This window comes from Paramormyrops kingsleyae, chromosome 23 (genome assembly GCF_048594095.1).
Source record: "Paramormyrops kingsleyae isolate MSU_618 chromosome 23, PKINGS_0.4, whole genome shotgun sequence".
Classification (NCBI taxonomy): domain Eukaryota; kingdom Metazoa; phylum Chordata; class Actinopteri; order Osteoglossiformes; family Mormyridae; genus Paramormyrops; species Paramormyrops kingsleyae.
In genome coordinates, this window is record NC_132819.1 from 15,465,035 (window position 1) to 15,483,097 (window position 18,063).

Sequence of the window (18,063 nt, forward strand, 5' to 3'; positions counted from 1 at the left end):
TACAAATAGTGGCTGGGCTAAACCGTGAATGTATATATTTTTAAATTCAGAACTAATAACTTAAAAACATAAATACAAGATTGACTATATCAATATATACTTAGTGGCCACATTATTAGGTATAACTAATGCAATCAGCCTGGTCTTCCAAACAGCAATTGTCACTGGGTACACACACCACAGAGACAGGGACAAGATTTCACTTACTGACAATGACAACCACCATGATGCCGGATATAAGTGATTCTGAAAGTGGTGAGACTTGGTGGCAGACAGGGTGATTTTACAATTAATCTGAGTGCACAACTCATCAGTCCTTAAAGTGGTTCTGGACTCAAATGAGGGTCCGTTAACCAGACTACATAGGGGTGCCTAATAAAGTGGCCAATAAAGCGTTACTTAAAATACAGATTTGCTCTATTACACTATTTTAAAACATCGCTCGTGCCTGTATATAGTGATTACAATTCTGTCCATGAGTGAAAGTTTAATTTGAATAGGAACGCTGGGGAAAAGCACAGATAATTATGAAAAGAAAAACAGAATAATCTGCTTAATACTTAATATTGAAAACACTTCAAAAGCAAACACAGCTGTTAGGAATCTCAGCTGGACATACTGGAGGAAGGGGAATCTTAAAGGTGAAATGTTTGTGTTTTTGCTGTGCCAACAGAAACAAGAATATAAGAAAATTGGTGAAATAAAACAGCTCTTACTGACTAGTAAAAAGACCTAAACAGTTGTTCTTGCTTATAGAATTTGTCAGTAAGTCTGTCCACACTCCTTCCATTTGATGTCATTCTACATGAACATTTTGAACAAATTTACCCGACTCCTCACCGCAAGCCAGTCCCGATGCTTACTTTTGAAATATGCAGACCATAATATTTAAAAGTCGGAGGCTCTTTTAGGTTTCCTGGAAAATTGGGCCACAGTCAATTCTACTCAAGCAGATTTAAACAGCCAGTTTATGGAATCAATTGTCAGTCCGGGAATAATTTTACCGTGGTACACATGGAATTCACTTCATTCACTTTCACTCCATCTGATAGGTAACTGCCAGCACAAATATTTCAGATGTTCTGTTTAATAGGCATAACAATGACAGCAGAATAAATTCAGTATTCAGGGAGTGCATTTCAGCAGTTGTAGTAATCCCCCCCCCAAAGGTCATCTTCAAAACATTCACGCAGGAAATTTGTTCGCTTAAAAATAATTCCCTAGTACTGCTGAAAAAGCCAACCGTAAATGAGTCAAATCCAAAAAAAAGAATGAAATGCTCAACAAAAACGCTTAAGTATATTAAACAATATTTATGTAAAAATCAAAAATACATTAATATTATTAACACATTGTAAATATACAAGCAGCACTGGATAAAAGGGAAAAAAAAAAAACATGAACCACAAAGAACCGGTATATATACAGTGGTACCTCAGAACTCTAACTTAATCCGTTCAGAACTCTGGTTCAAATCCTAAAAAGTTCGAGCCATTAAGAAAAATCGAATTTTCCCCATAAGAAATAATGGAAAACCAATTAATTGGTTCCTGGCCCCAAAAAATAATTACACCTAAATATGTTTTTTTTTTTTTTGCATTTAAACACAAAATGAACCGGATAAAACAAGACGACCATTTTTTTCTTAATGGCTTCCAAAACGATAAAGAATGTATCCCAACACTACCCCTGTCCTGCCCTGATCGTCCGCTCCTTCCGTGTGCCATGCCCCCTCGATAACCCCGTGTGGAATCCCCGTGTGATCAGCTGTTTCTCGTTGTTGTCATTAGTCCTCTGTATTTAGTCTGCGTTTCAGTTTGTTTCCCCAGTCCAGTCATTGTAATGTCATTGTGTTGTTCTGCCTGTTCTGAATTAAACCCTGCGTTTCCCGATCGCTTGAGTCCTGTCCCAGCATCCCCAGTCCCGGCTCAGCAGATTGTGACATCATCAAGCCATGCCCCAACACTAGACTATGCCATGCGGTCCATTGTATATTTTTATTATTAGTCTGTATTCGTTAATTTGTTTGTAAATCGCAAACTTTTAGGTTTTAACTACTGCGTAACTTTTTGGTGAGCAATGGCTACCAAAATGATATAAAGTACAGTGTATTACCTAATATTTCCAATAAAAAAAGCACTATCACCAACAAACAATGCTATTACAGTGAATGCGATGCTGAGACTGAAGCGTTACCCTTTATTTCCGCAGAGAGACGTGCCGCGTGACTCATTTCCCCGCACATACAAGTTATCTTAGGTCAGCGTTCACGGTTCCACTTCTGGATTCAGATCGAGTTCTAGGTCATTTTTTTTCGGAACTGGTTGGTTCGACTTCTAAGAAATGAGTTCTAGAACTGAGGTACCACTGTATTTGCCAAGAGTTATATTGAAACTATTTCAATACAATCATGTTTACTTGAAACTTAATATAAACCAAGTCTTGCCCACATGCGTAATGAGATACTCATACAAGTGTTTCCACACAATGACATTTATTGGATGGCTAATTTTGTTATTGGAAAGTTAAGTGTATATATATCAGTGATTTATCAGCAAGTGTGGGAACACACGCGTGTGCACACACATGCGCACACACACACGCGCAGACATAGCAGCAGTCACACGTCCCAGAATTCCAGGGGGCCGGGAGTAAGAATGTTTAAAATCAAAGCCCTCAAGTCGGGATTAGCCTGTTTGCAGAAAGCAAATGCACACACCCCAGCGAACAAGTGAGAATAAATGAGGAAGGGAGGACCCTGTGAAATCCACGGCGGCCGGGGGGAGACTGGTCACCACGAGCCCCCATTACCACAGAGCGTGCATCACTCACCAAGTTGGCGGTCAAGAAACGAGGGAAAGGAAGGATGACCTATACTCGCTTTAAAAAAGTAATGTATAAATGTATGGTATATAACAAATATATACAGAGCTCTGCGTTCAAGGGGACCCCAAACTTTTTAAAAAACCACGCTCCCTTTATACTCTTTGCAGTTCATCGATCACGGTACGGTTTAGCTTACAAAAATAGTACTCTTTAAACACTCCGTCTGTGACATTATATCTAAAATAAATACATTTATTAGGCTAACTGAGCCATCACTAGAAACGTGTTCGTATACCTCTGTGCACAGATGCTTGAGAACTGAACTGGGAGACTATGCAGAGGAAAGGATTATTCGGCACGCTACGCTAAGAGTCCGCGTGTTGTCTCTGTCTCCTTAATCCCAAATGCAATACCTTTTCTTGGTATTTAAACATATGCAAAACAAATAACGATGATGACCCATCCTTGCATAAAATGGGTCCAAGTCGTACTGTACCTATGCTTCTCCGTCGCCCGTAGCAACTGTAACCCAGCAGGAAGGGAAAGCAAACTAGCCACTGTGTCCGGATATTTCGGAAGGATTATGACCGGAGAGGGCTTGGAAACTACGGCTGCAGTCTAGCGGGCTTAGCGCGGCACAAAGACTCAGAACCCGAAGTGTGTGTTAAGTAAGCGGTTGTGGTTTTTTAGGTGTCCCCCAAAAGGAGCCTCAGCAGAACCAGGCAGGCAGCCCCTCCTTTAACACCCGTGTTCGACTTCCTGTCCCCCATTTCGCCGGCACGGCAATGACGATCAGAACCGGCTGGGTGCGTCCACACGCCCGACACACCGACGCCCCACCTAGGACAGCTGGGTGTCTTCGGTGACGTTGCTCTGGTAGTCGGAGGAGAGCAGGGAGCTGGCGGGGTCCTCGGCATCACTGCCGAAGTAGGAATCCCCTTCCAGCTCCAGGAGAATGGGCAAGTCCTCGCCGGCGTTGTCGACGCTGACCGGGTCCGCCAGGAGCACAGGCTGGGCGGTATACTGGACCAGCTGCTTCCCTGCACCACCCAGGGAACACAAGCACCCCTCACTCTCAGCAGCTACACGTTGCCATGGTTACAGGTAACCCCTATTGGGGGTGCCCTGGACTGCCAGAAATAGCCAACTGTACTTACATCATGTAGTACTCTGTGCGACCCAGAACACAACTTATAGACAAATCTAGAGCCAGAATGAGTTTAGCTCTAATCCAAGGGGATTTAGTGTCCGGTCATTTTCATTACAAGAGAATCCAAAAGACACCTAATCTACGGCAGAGGTACACATTTCAGGTCCAGAAAGTAAAAATCCAGACCAAAATTTACTCTGTGACTGTGACTCTTTATACTCAACTGGTTGGTTGAAACAAAATCTTGGTCTGGATTTTTATTCTGTGGACCTGAAGTGTCCACCTCTGCCCAAGAGTGTACATGGGTTGGCCACTGGGTTTTTTCCCTTACCAGCATCACTGGGACTGGTACTGGTCTCAGCTGCCTTTTGATCTTGAACCAGCAAGTCCTGAATCTTTGGGGGGGGGAAGGGTAGAGGGGAAAAGGATCAAGAGTTCAAAAAAGTATACACAACAAAGCGTTGACTGAAAGATTATTAGATGCAGGTTAGTCAAACACACTCACGCTTGCAAGACTTGAATCCAGATCTGGTAGGCTGAATTCTGTGTTAGACAGTGAAGTGCTGAAGATCTGGAAAAACCCACAATGTTAAATGATAATTGGGGGAAAAACTACAGCAGCGTTTCTCAACCTGGTCCTCAGGGACTCCCAGGACTCCCTGGAGCAAAAATGTGGACTGTCTGGCAGGGAGCAAAAATGTGGACTGTCTGGCAGGGAGCAAAAATGTGGACTGTCTGGCAGGGAGCAAAAATGTGGACTGTCTGGCAGGGAGCAAAAATGTGGACACTTTTTAGTTTTTTTTAATGCAGTCGCAGATTTTTGTAAAAATTAATTTCCCTTTAATTTCCCAGGACTCCCTGGAGCAAAAACGTGGACTGTCTGGCAGGGAGCAAAAACGTGGACTGTCTGGCAGGGAGCAAAAATGTGGACTGTCTGGCAGGGAGCAAAAATGTGGACTGTCTGGCAGGGAGCAAAAATGTGGACTGTCTGGCAGGGAGCAAAAATGTGGACTGTCTGGCAGGGAGCAAAAATGTGGACTGTCTGGCAGGGAGCAAAAATGTGGACTGTCTGGGGGTCCCTGGGGATCAGGTTAGGAAACAGTGAACTACAGGATAACAATGACATACTATGGCTGCTGAAAAGGATCAAAAGGCACCTACGTCAAAAAGTGGAGATGGGTCGAAATTGATGGACTGTCCATTCAAGATTGCCTGAAGGTTCTCCAAGCCAGTGTCGATGGATTCCAAATGGTCGGCAAGCTCACTCCTGATGGGTTTACAGGGGAGTACAAAACCATTAACGGGTTTAAATAATCAATAAATCAACAGTAAAAAAAAATTAAAAATCCACAAAATAATCCACGTTTAAACGATAGTGTTTCTATAAATAGCCACATGGGATGGCATAGCAAATACAGACATGTGTACCGGGACCCAGCTGGACCTGAGAGACCAGGCTTATCTCTGACAGACCTTCACAACATAGGAAGCCAGGAGTCGTGACAAAACCTTTATACACCTCTATCTCAGCCCCAACATCTTACCAACAATGCTTTAGCGCACAAAAATGTAATCTGTTAATGCATACAGACGTATGAACATTCCCAGACTAGCCTCTGACTTGAAAACACTAATAAAAGAAATCACATTTTTAAGGAGAGAATGCCACATTATAGCTGGCTCCTCCTTCTCCTTTCCCTGCCCGAATCCAGATCTGCTGACCCAGCTGTGTACTCAGCTGTGCCAAGCCCTCCTAACAGACGCCAAGTACACATCCCACAGTGGGGGTCACGTTTCATGCTCAAACGGGGGAGCCAGGGATGACTGTAGCACTCGAGCTTCCCCCAGTGCACGCGGCTTCGCCAGCGACAGGTGGCGATAGAAACAATGTGCTGATTATTCTGCGGTCAGCCCCCAACCCCCTCCCCCCCCCGCCCCCAATGGCCCAGCTAAACGCGGCACTGCTAACAAACTGGAATTCCCGCATGCCTTTAGGGGCGGAGCCAAAATGCAACTCCCCAGCCAATCAGATTCTTCGGACACCCCGGCGAATCACTCGCAATGGCGGTGTGACAATGACAACCGTAGACCTCGAGTGTGTCTCTGAACGGGCTCAAAGGTTGGGGCGGGTTCCATCTACCATATTAGCTAAAGACGGCCTTGCCAGGACAGGCGTGATGACACCGCGGGGGACAAGTGCCGCGTGTGCTGTGAGGGGCGGTACGAACACAGAAAATGCTGACCCCGGAGGCGCTCTGGGATGAGGGGAAGGACTTGGGATAACACAAGAGATTCCCAACATCTGTGGGGATCTGAAAGACAGAACAACAAAGCAGCGGTTCACAGATTCGACAGGACTGTGGGGCAGCTGCACAGCTGACAAACAGAGAAGCAAGGCCCCTCCCCTCCCCCCCCCCCGGGCACGCTCAGATGCACAGCGGGCCGCGACGGGTCACGGAACAAAAGGCGTCCCAGTCCAAAAGGTGGGCGGGCCAACATCTCGCCTCAGCTAGTCTCTGATCTGGGAACAACCAGTTGCGTGTTCCGGGTGGGAATCGAACATGCCTCTGGACCTTTGGGATTGAAGCTGCCCATCACTGTACACAACACAACAAGCCTACAACTGCAGGGAAGCGATACACTGCTGAAATCGGACCATGGCCCAGTCAAGCCGGAACACATACAACGGACCTGTCGCGTCATGGGCCGGATTACATAAATAAAAACAGTTTGGAGGACTGATTTAAAAACACTGTACAAATAGCACCTACGGAACACGCAAGATCCCAAAGCCATTAGCGGTGTTTTCTGGTAATACTTCAAGTGTTCCTTAAATGTGGTGTAATACTTCCATGCGAACCGTAGAGGGCACTAATCATTATCTGGAGCATTGCCACTGCGGGATAACGCAACCAGTTGTGGCACCTGCTGGACAAAAAAAATGCTTTACGAAAGGCACATTATACAAGAAACCGAATTAATAAAAGAAATAAGCAAAAATGATGTTTATTTTTGCCCTGTCATGGGTTATTCCCCGCTGTGTGACTGTTGTTTCCGGGATAGACTCTGGATCCTTGCAACCCTGCACAGGGTAAGTGGGTATGGGAGATGAATGAATGAACGGATGTTTATTTTTGAAAATTAGTTGGCAAGGAGATTCAGCAGTGAATAGGCAGGTTTGATCCCTTGGGTGTCAATGATGGAAAGCACATTCCTGGTGTGACAAAATGAGATTTACCCAAAAACTATTTTACTTGTTGATGCCTATCACGAAGGGGAAAAAAAATCCTAAAGATTGATAAAATAATAAAAGTCACACACAGGCTAGACAGGGGGCGCTGTGACTTGCGGCTCTTGATTTCTGGCCCGGGGCCTAGGTGTTTGCGGTATGGGGGTCTGGTATTCCATCCAGAGTGTCCAAAGCTGGTTAGGATAGACTCCAGACTCACCGCAACCGTGCTGGATATAGGGCTGACGGAGATGGATGGACGATGGATGGATGGATGATTTATATACTGTGAGGAAGATAAACCTGCTATGGGTGCCCTCAGTCCAACACCGACCCGTCACCCTGTCTCAACACACAGCCGCATCCGACTAAAAAGCCCCGTGTTTGGGTAATACGCATTGTAAAGTGATTAAAACCCGGCAAACTGACTGGCTGACGACAGATAATCTGCTTCCAAACAACGGACCGGCTCCCTGCTTCAGGCGGGGACCAAGCAAAGGAGCAGATGTCCTGGATAGGCTGGCTGAGACCACCAAGGGTAGAGAGAGTGGCGCGCCTGGTACAACTGCAGGCCGGGGGGGGGGGTGTGTGTGTGGGGGCGAGGCTCTTACTTGTCTAGGCGGGCCACACTCAGACACTTGGGCCCCTGCAGCTCAATGGGGGCCGGAGCTGGCGCGGGGGTGGGGGTAGGGGTCGGCGTTGGGGTTGGGATGGGCTCATTGTCCTGCAGGATGGAGTTGATGAAGGTGGTGGGGGACAGAGGGGTGTCCGCAGGAACGCAGACCCCCACCTCGCCCACCGGCTCCTCCTCGGGGCTGCAGGCAGGACTGCCGGGCTCTTCCTTAATGTGCACCAGCGGACTCATCCTGTAGGGGGCGACCAGGGACACATGCTTCATTGCTCACCCTTACCTGCTAAACTTCCTTAATGATGACCCTGATCACAGAGCTGACGCTTACTGCGTTCACCAGCCGGATTACAAAATACCCCAGCATGCACACACGGCACCGACCTCTCCTCCGTCCACTCATCAGCGATCTCACTGGGGCTGGACTGTGACATGTCAGTAACATCAGAGATGATTGGGCCTGATTTCATAGGATCATCCGACGAGAAGAGGTTTGCCGCCCCGAATGTTGTGGGTGCCTGCAACATGCAATTAACAACAACATCATGATTAAGGTCAGGAAACGGCAGTTAGCCTCTCAACAAACAGGCACACTCTGGACACCTAAAATAAAGATAGCGGCCCTACCGAGAAAGCTGAGGTGCCCTGCATGTGCTCCAGCGAGTACTGCCGGCTGAACTTGGGCATGGAGTGGGTTGAGCTGCTGTCGTTCAGCATTAGGGGGCTGCCGAGAGAGCAGGGGCACGTCAAACCCAAAGCCAGCCAGCTCCAGGGCTCGGGAAAGGCCCCGGGGACGGAGAACGGTGGGGACTTACATCTTCCTCTTCATGCCCAAGACTCTGTTGGACTGAACCAGCGTAATCAGGAACTGGATGAGCTGTGGGGACATGAGGGCGGCGGAGAGACGGACGTTGAGTCACGGGGCGGCCAAGCCTGACGCCGCTGACAAACTACGGAGCAGGACTGTAATCACGGCACAGCTGCAACCATCGCCCATCCATGCTGCTAGCTGCTAGAGCCTCACTGCTCCGTGGTTCTGTGTCTGACTGACGGGCGTTTTGCCCTCGGTTTACCTTGTTGACGACTTTCTGCTGCTGGGAGTGTTTCTGCCGAAGGGTGGCCACCTCCCTCCAGAGAGCTTCGTTCTCCCTACGGAAAAACAGGGTGGACGTCAAGCAGCCGAAACGCCGGGAAACTTACGGTACAGGCAACAGCGTGAAGCTCTAACTTCAGAAGCACAGGATACAAGCAAAGTCGTTTTAGGACAATAATGCTGCTCACTGTTCCAGCAGCCAATGATTTTACACGTTTGTGACTTACCACACGCCAACAAGGACGGCTGCCATTGGCTATAGGCTGCAGAGGCCCAAGAACTTGTTAAGCCCATATTAGAGGCCTTCCTTACTGTTCTTTTAGTAGATCATGGACAAGACCTCCAACATGTCACCAGGAAAGTGAAGGATCAATTTATCTGCTGGTTTAGCATTTAGCATCACCTGTCCCTATGGGCCGTTACTCTCCACCTTTGGATCACTACCAACATAGCTACATGCAAAAAGCTAAACTGTAAAGCTAAGGTCATACTTAAAGGCATCGAGTGTTGAGTAAAAAAAAAAAAAAGAAAGATCTTTTTTCCTTACCTCCAAGCCATTGAAATTTACCAGTTTAATTTCAGCATTTGCTAATCATAAACATGCACTTCCTACATGGCCCTCTAGGGGGTGCTAAGCACAACCATGCCGCTGCAACCCCTTCGCAATTTGAGGAATTCTAACAAGGCTGATAAAATGTCCCCGGCTTTTACGGTACAGGAAAACAGGGCACGAAAGATTTGAGGGATACTTCAGAACGTTTATTTTGCTAAGTTAATGGCTATCGAAAGATCTTAGCGGCCTTTATTTATTCAGCCTTTTAGTGTGGCCTTGAAAGCGCTGCCTTCCACCTGGCCCTCTTAAAGTCAGTCCCTGGGTCCTTTTAAAGCTGCCTGCTGTGGGCTCACAGGCCGTGCCGTCCTCCGACACACACGGCTTGCATTAAAAACGGGCCCGGACGGCACCGATGCAGGCGGACGAGGCCTCCCTCCTCGCCGCATGACGACAGGCACCTTTAAAAACAGCCTTTGCCTTCTCATGACATCCTGTCAGTAGTCTGTAGCTTTTTTTCCCCCCATCTGCCTTCCCTTCAGAATTATAGTTTTCCTGTCAATCAAACCACCCAATGAGTTGCATGTGTGAGTCGGGAATAAAACTAAATTCAAATTGATACCATGTGCAACCATTATGAGGAAAAAAATAATTGGTTTACAATAATATAGGTCTTTTCAATATGTGGGACAGAGCTTTTAAATAGCCTGGCCTCCAAATTGTACCCTAATCCTCTACTGAGCCCGCGTCTTCTTAACCATGAAGACACGCGGCTGTGGGTCAAAGGTCATTTGGTGTGTAAAATGGCGTTCAGTCAGGCCAAAGTCGGACAGAACTCCAACTCAATACTGCTACAAAGAAAACAGCGAAGGGAAAGCCAGGCTCATTTAGTCTGTACACTCCTCTAACCTGTCAATAATTCACACCAGTAAACAATTGTAAATATTTTATGTGATGCTGTGCTTCCATTTAGTTCAGAATCAATTTTTGGAAAAATACAGAGAAGCTACCGGGAGGTGTGCATTTGTTAAGATAGGGTGACCAGATAATCCATGTCAGGGAGGGGACTTTGAGCTGGGACAGGGTTTCTAAACTACCATTTCAATTATGAGGACCTGGATTTCACTTAAGCACTGAGTTCTTGCTGTGTGCTGATTGGTCAGTCTCCTATAATCGTGCATGTGTCACTAATGCTAATGTGAAACAGCTGGATGAGTCTTTCAATCAAGAAAACACACCAGTCAAAGCACAAGAAGAGTTGAACTATTTAGCCAAGCACAGGAGACTTTCAATTTGAAAGTAGTTTGTAAAACCTGAAGTAGCTCAAAGTGTCCTCCCTGACATGGATTATCTGGTCACCCTAGTTAAGATGGCAAATTTCAAACAGGCAAAATGTATTTTCTGTAGATTATAAAGAAGCTGAAACGGCTGGCGCCGTATTGCCTCCTCAAGATGGCTGGTAGTAACACGACCGGGGGTTTGCAAACAGTCACTGATTGATCACTAATCGACAAGAGAGGCAGATCTGCCAATGGCTAACGGTTTTATAGCTAGTAGGCAGTGAATGAGGAATGAGGAATGAGCAGAGGTGAGAGTGGGGGGGGGCTGCCTCAGATGGGCCATCCTACATCTTTCTTTACTGACCTCATCAGGTGGCTCTGGTCTTTCCCGTAAAAGTGGTCCGAGAGCCGTGGGCGACCACTAATAGCTCCTCAGACTGTCAACTCTTGCCTGACCCCGTGGTGGGGAAAAGGGGGGGTAGCCTGGGGGTGTTTATGGGGACAGGTGCGGATTCCGAGGCAGCCGGATGGTTGCCCCCCCCCTCCCTTTGGTATCACGTTCCCACCTCCCACGTGGGGGTGCATCCGGCTGCGCCGAGCTCGCTGACCCCTCGCCACGATGTTCAGAAGCGACTGATGCTCGAGTCCCAGGGCTCGCCATGTCCAAGCCATGAATCTGCTCGCGTTACTGTTGATGAGCCTAAAGTCCGACGGGTCCGACTAAGTGATACAGCCAAATGGAGTACAGAGAATGAAGGGGGATCGATGGGATTAAGCAGAGAAGCGGCTCTGCGGTGTGGCGTTAAATATGCTCATATAGACACGTTTCCTGACATGCAAATCACGGCTGGTACATCACCATCATCACAATTGCTCTCACGATTACTAGACTTTAAGAACATAGTTATTTTTTATTGTATCCGTCAATTGTTTGAAAACTACTTTAATAATGACAAATCTGGCATGAAGATCCAAAAACACAAATGACAAATCAGAAGAGGGTTATAATGTGTTTATTTCTGACCGAACGAGGGGTCGTGTGCGAGATGCACGCGGACGAGCTCGCTGATGACCTAAGTGACCCTGACGTCATTTTCCACAGCGTTTCCCCTCAGCCAGACACCCGGCGTGTCAGAGGCATGCCGAGCATGCAAGAGGACAAAACCCACACAGCAAAACAAAGAACCGCCGCGGTTACGAGGGTGACATCATCCGCACGCCGGCTCTTCCGGACGCCCTGTCTGACTCGGGCCTCAGGGGCGGCGCTAACGAGGTGGGAGCTGACACAGGCACGCTGACGACGCAAGAGCAGCTGGACACTGCTGGGAGCACTAAAACGCCCGTCCTTTGTAGCGCAGCGAATAACTGCTGCCAGGGCTAAACGCTACTGCTAAACGCAGAGTCACCGAACCCCGAAACGCGTGCAACTCACGCAGACGCCCTGCTGCATGGATGTTTGCGCTGGTTTCAAAAGGCAGATGTTCAGCAGGGTTTTTAACTTCACCAACAGAACTGCGGATAATGATACTTTATGTGCCAGATGGACATGCATATAGGAATTCTTCAGATTTCACATATCCCATACTACTGTTGAGAGAGCAAACCTTGGGGTCAGAGCGGAGGGTCGGCCATTTTTCCAGCACCTCTGGAACAGTTTCTGGGATTAAGGTCCCAATGGTGAAATGATTGTTCTATCAGCCATGGGAATCGAACCGGCAACCTTCTGAACACACTCACAGTCTCCTACGCACCGTCCGCAGCTGTAGGCCAGTTGCGAGCGAGTCGCGGTCACGGCACTCAGACAGAAACACGCTTACCGACACAAACAAACCATCCATCAAATGAAACGTAACGAAATACTGTCTGAGCAGCTGGCACAATAACCTGCCAACACCACCAGAAAAATCAACTTCCAGCTTAAATCGATTTTGAAACTGCGGCCTGGACCCCCAGCTGGCCAGCCCCACCCCGCCCTGGGAATTCCGGGTCTGGCCACTCGCTTTAAATAAACGGCTTACGTGGCTTTAACGCGGCAGACAGCGGCTCCCCTGGGAGGTGTCCTTACGTCTGTCATTGCTATTTCTGCCGCGTGACAAGGGGGACGAGCCGAAAACACAGAACAAGACCATATCTTAAGCACAGGCCTGGAGCGACTCGCTGGGGAAGCCCTCGCGATATGGGAATCCAGCGTCCATCACCCTGCTCCAACAAAATAATCTACTGGGAAGCCATTAAAGAGTTACCGGGTGGGTGAAACTATTACATAGTTACTGGGTGGGTGAAACCATTGAACAGTTACCAGGGGGGGGGGGGGGGGTGGGTGAAGCCATGAAAAGGTCACCACCAGGTGGGTGAAACCATTAAATGGTTACTGGCTGGATGAAACCATTACATAGTTACTGGGGGAGGGGGGTGAAGTCATTAAACGATTACCGGGTGGGTGAAACCATTAAATGGTTACGGGGGGGAGCAACTTACTGTTTCATGGTGATGATCTTGGAGTCAATGGTCTCCTGCTTTTCCCTCATGACCTGCACGTCACTCAGCAGCTTGGACACATCCTCCTGGCTCATCTTAAGGTCCTCGTGCTTAATATTAGACACCTGGGGGGAAAGGCCAGGAAGATGTTTGAAACCATGACAAGCCTGTCCTGGATCCGGCGCATGATACGGAAAAACTGCACGCAGCGTTTCGTTACGGGGCCAGTGGGTCGACCAGCTGGGAGCTGCCACGGCGCTCTCTCATTCCCGTATGGCCCAAGTGTCTAGATGGCAAAACCGTCCAATGAAAGCTGACGCAACATGCACTTCAGTGGCGGCGCCGTCCGGCGTCATGTCAGCGGGACATGCAAGCCGGCGCTGTCTTTAACCACGTCTGATGGAGAACCTGCACAGCCCAGAGTGACCCGCACGGCATCCACGTCCATCCCTCCCCTTCCCCCGGTGAGGATATCGAGCGTGGGAGTTTTGGTCAGCGATAGCAGCACACGTGACAGGTTTCAGCATGGTTCACGTTGACCCCTCCCCTAAGAGTTCGGCGCAATGGAGCGGGACGCCAAGCGTGGCGACGCTCAAACGCCTGCAGATGTGTCACAGAGTATCGCTGATGTATGTGGTATTAAAACCATGAGAGGTAGGTTCAGCCAATCAATGCCTCCAACGCAAAATTAATTCAAGGACGACTCCAAATGAAGAAAATGAGGGAAAACGCAGCAGAAACTACATGAGTTGACGCGGCCCAACCCACATTCAAGCCCACTTTTCTCAGCAGCCTGTTGACATAGCCTGCATATCGGCCATCCATGTGACCAGTGCCCACAGTTCAGGGCCTACATGGCCTGGGGATGCACTTTCTCGTCTCCGCCACTCTTAAACAGCGGGAGGCTTGACGGATTGGCACTCACGTTGGTAACCTTCCTCTTGATGTTCTCCAGCAGGTGCTCCTGGCCCCGGATGAAGTAAGGATGCTGGAATTCCGTGTCGTCCTTCTCTGGCTTTACCAGACCCCCCTGCTCGATGTGAACCACTTTGCGGAAGCCGTCTGTTGGAGGGGGGGGGGTAGGGGGGGGCAGCGAAAGCAGTTTTAAACCTGCTCACTGGCTCGGGCCGTATCAATGCTTCCATTTATGATAAATCATCCGGTTTAATCCGCCCGCGTTTAGACTTTAAATGGAATGCCTCAACAATGGAACAAATCAGGAAGAATGAGAGAGACAGAATTTGACAAGGACTCACACATATTAAGCTGCCGCACAAAGCTCGCCATGTTGTTATGCTTGAAGTACTTAGGAAGGACTTCCTTGGAGAATCTTCCTTGATCAAACACATGGAAGCTGTTACCATTCTGCAAAGAGGAAAACGTAAGATTTAGATAAATACAACCACAACAGAGCACGATAAAACTCTCCGACTTCGAAAGACTCCATGATTGTCCTCATGTTACATGGAATACATGATTGTATTAGGACAAAAATATAAGGGACATAAATGAAGTTTTTAATATCCCAAACAGAAAGGCTTACTGAGTAGACCCACAGCTATACTACAATTATCTCCTACAAACTTTGTTAAAATAGCAGACGTGGCCTGATGCAGCATATTTCTGAGTTTTACATGCAAACAATCCTGAAATACCGATTTGCCATTACAAAACCTTCAGCTTCAGTGTGAATTCGTTTTCGCAGGAAATACCACAGTTCAAGTCCCATGGAGTCTGATGCGTCGAATAGCTGTTTTACTGGACGGCCACTATGTTTGTGCGGAAAAGCACTGTTCACCATAACTGATGAACTGAAGCTAAGAAGTTTATCCTTCCTTTACAACAGTATACATCACTGACAGTAATCGATGCAATATTCTCAGCTGCCAGTGATCCCACTATAATTAGGTGTTTTAATTAACACCAATCCATCTTTCTGGAAGTCAGCACATTAAGGCTAAAACAGCTTTCGTCGTCATAACAAAGAGGCCAAGTCACAAGAGCAGGAGCAGAGCTGTCATATCAACACCAAATGTTCCAAAAGCCTACAAATTCACTTCGCCAAAATGGGTTAACGTGCAGGGAAGCTAAATGTTACAGTACAATGTTAACCTGCTGTTTAGCGAGTTACACTGTGGAGTGTGACCTGCAGGATGGAATACAAAATGTCCACAAATATGGCCCTCCATTCCAAATACATGCCTTGTTTTCAGTTCTCTCAGGTAGTTAGTTTAATAATGGCTGATTCTGATTGGCCAGAGACTTCACACCCAGCTCACAGGTAAAGGAAGGCTTGAGAACCTTGAGTGCTTGGACTTTGAGGATCGTTATTTGAACAGCCCTAATATATATGAATAAAACTGTAAACCTGGGTGAGGGTACTGCAGAGGTAAAAGTGATGCCTCATCCCTCCGGCGTTAGGGATTCAAATCCCACCTATATAAAGATGTATAAATTGCATGTCTTCTCCATCTCATGTTTGTTTCCTCCGAAAGACAGTAAGGCAAACTGGGGTTGTGAATCTCCATAATGTGCTTTGTGAGGGACTGATACCGCAGCCTGAGTTCTCTCACATGAGCCTATGCAAGACATGTGACTAGAACGTAGCTGGGAACACTTCAGAGAGTGGCTCAGTGGATAGCAGTCTAGCCATATGCCTCCAGGGTAGGGGGTTCGAATCCTGTTTCTGTGTGGAAGTCAAAAGTTTTCCCCTTTCCAATGACCTGAAATTAGGCTGACTGATGAATCTCTGCCCTATGCTGGCTGGGATTGGCTCCTTTTCCCAGATAAGCAGCGGGAAGGTGGATTCAAGATGTTTTACAAAAGACTAACCCTAGAGTTAACCACTAAAACCAAAACAAATTCTTAAAGCAAGAAAGCTTGAGACTCAAAAACATGTTGTGTTGCCATAAGGTTTTGCCTCACATCTCTGGAACTCGGGTTCGAGCCTCTGCCTGGGTTACATGTGTGTGGAGTTTGCATGTTCTCCCCATGTCCCCATGTAATCTCTGCTTATATTTTTCTATGTTTTATATTCTACGCACCATGGGGAGGGCTGGGTGAAATGGCATTTCGATGCACGGTATACCATGTATATTGCTGTATTGACAATAAATCCCTCTTGAATCTTGAATCTTGAATGTCGTCGTGGGGTTTCCTCCAGGTACTCCGGCTTCCCCCCACAGTCCAAAGACATGCTGAGACTAAATTGGAGTTACTAAATTGCCCATAGGTGAGCATGTGTGAGTGTGCCCTGCGATGGGCGGGCTGGCGGGCTGCCCCCCCCCCCCCCATCCTGGGTTGTTCCCTGCCTCGTGGCTCCAGCCCCCCCGCAACCCAGAAGGATAAGTGGGTTGGAAAATGGATGGATGGTAGCACTGACTTCATTACTTCCCACTATGGATGCTCTGCACCTTACGGTTGCCACTGCTAGCAGACAATGTGTAACTGTGCAGGCTGCGGGTCAGAGGAGGACTGGTCTGTATAAACAAGCAGAAGCACAAGGAAGGGTCAAGGGTGATGTAAAAAGTCACTGTCACATCAGCCAGGGAACCAGAATAGAGTTTTCGGAGACCCCTTTCTAAAAATGACCTCTTCAAGCCAGTGGTTAGGGGCGCTGCTTCCGCGGCATATCACGTGCATTCTGTTAGCCTGTATCGTATCCCCCAATGTTAGAGACAGCTGTTTAACTAAAAAGGAAACAGCTAGTTTAAGGTGTCATAACTTTAGGCGAAATTATGGTAATTCTAGCTGACGTTAAACTAGACCGTGACGCACTTGGTTTGACCAGGTTAATAAGATACACGTATGACTTCTTTTGACGACTCTCACACTGCTTGGAGATAATAAATTAAGCCATACTGGCATTTTTATCCGAACATGTAAAAGTGTCCAGTCACCATGTTCCCCATGAAAAACTAGCGATGTCACACCTCCTTTTGGCCTTGACGCAAACAAGTGCTTCCTTAAACTGCCACCAACTTAAAATACTATTTACTACGTTTTAAACGGGTAACTGGGGGGATAAATAAACATAATTATGGCACACGAAGAGCTTGCAGTAGTCAGTGTCTGGGTCAGCGGCACATATATTTCCGTGTCGCCGTTCGGGCTGTTTGATCATTTTCTCCAAATTGGTGATTTTTAAATAAAAGTAGCCGGACTGTTTAGGCAGGGGGGTTGGGTCAGGACGTGGGTCTCCATCTCGCTTACCGGACTCCAGCAGATGAGCGGGTCGGTGTCCGGATCCTCCACCAAAGTCCAAAGTTTGGTGAGAAAGGCAGGGACATTGCTGCCACTGAGCAGAACCGTACCGGCACCGCCTGCGAGGTACTCCATGCCCGCACGACGCAGATAATGTCAGGGCGCTTCAAAAGCTGCGCGCTGCTATAAGAACGACAAGCAAAGCCGGAGTAGAAAGGAGCAAAATTCAGCAAAACATCCGCACGCCCGGTACTTCAGCCTAAAGCGATCAGCCAGCTAGCATAGGCTATAAAGCGTACGATGCTGCGACCCTGCGCCGTAAAGTTGCCCACTTTCCACTTTTACACAAATTCCTCGGGTCAATCGATCCAGCGACTTTCATCTGGCAAACGGCGAACAGTGGAAAATTCCATCGAAACGACAGTCTTACAAACTGCGTAGAAACGACACAGCCAGCAGCTTCATGGCGGTCGCCATTTTGTGACATCACTACTGGAAAACGAAATGTATTTCATTAATAGTCACAAAAATACAATATAAATAAGACATAAGCAGAGAGACACAATCAATTTATTTTATGTCAATGATATTCTAATTAAAATACATTTTAAAACAATAACAGCAGT

General features: G+C 47.5%; 1 protein-coding gene across 4 annotated transcripts; it reads right to left on the reverse strand.

Annotated features, from left to right (window-relative positions):
- Positions 1-1,069: 1,069 nt before the first annotated feature.
- Positions 1,070-17,924, reverse strand: hsf1 (heat shock transcription factor 1). Of its 4 annotated transcripts, none has more exons than XM_023812058.2 (14): positions 17,447-17,923; positions 14,491-14,599; positions 14,160-14,296; positions 13,235-13,359; positions 8,907-8,982; positions 8,649-8,710; positions 8,461-8,557; positions 8,218-8,351; positions 7,817-8,071; positions 6,220-6,288; positions 5,138-5,243; positions 4,482-4,547; positions 4,308-4,371; positions 1,070-3,866 (listed from the first exon to the last, which is right to left on the reverse strand). In XM_023812058.2, the coding sequence occupies exons 1-14, from the start codon at positions 17,570-17,572 to the stop codon at positions 3,667-3,669; spliced, it is 1,626 nt and encodes a 541-aa protein (XP_023667826.1). In that variant the 5' UTR covers positions 17,573-17,923; the 3' UTR covers positions 1,070-3,666. The 4 variants fall into 4 exon arrangements, with proteins under 4 accessions (XP_023667826.1, XP_023667827.1, XP_023667828.1 ...); XM_023812059.2 differs by lacking the exon at positions 17,447-17,923 and adding an exon at positions 16,323-16,492; XM_023812060.2 differs by lacking the exon at positions 6,220-6,288.
- Positions 17,925-18,063: the final 139 nt, after the last annotated feature.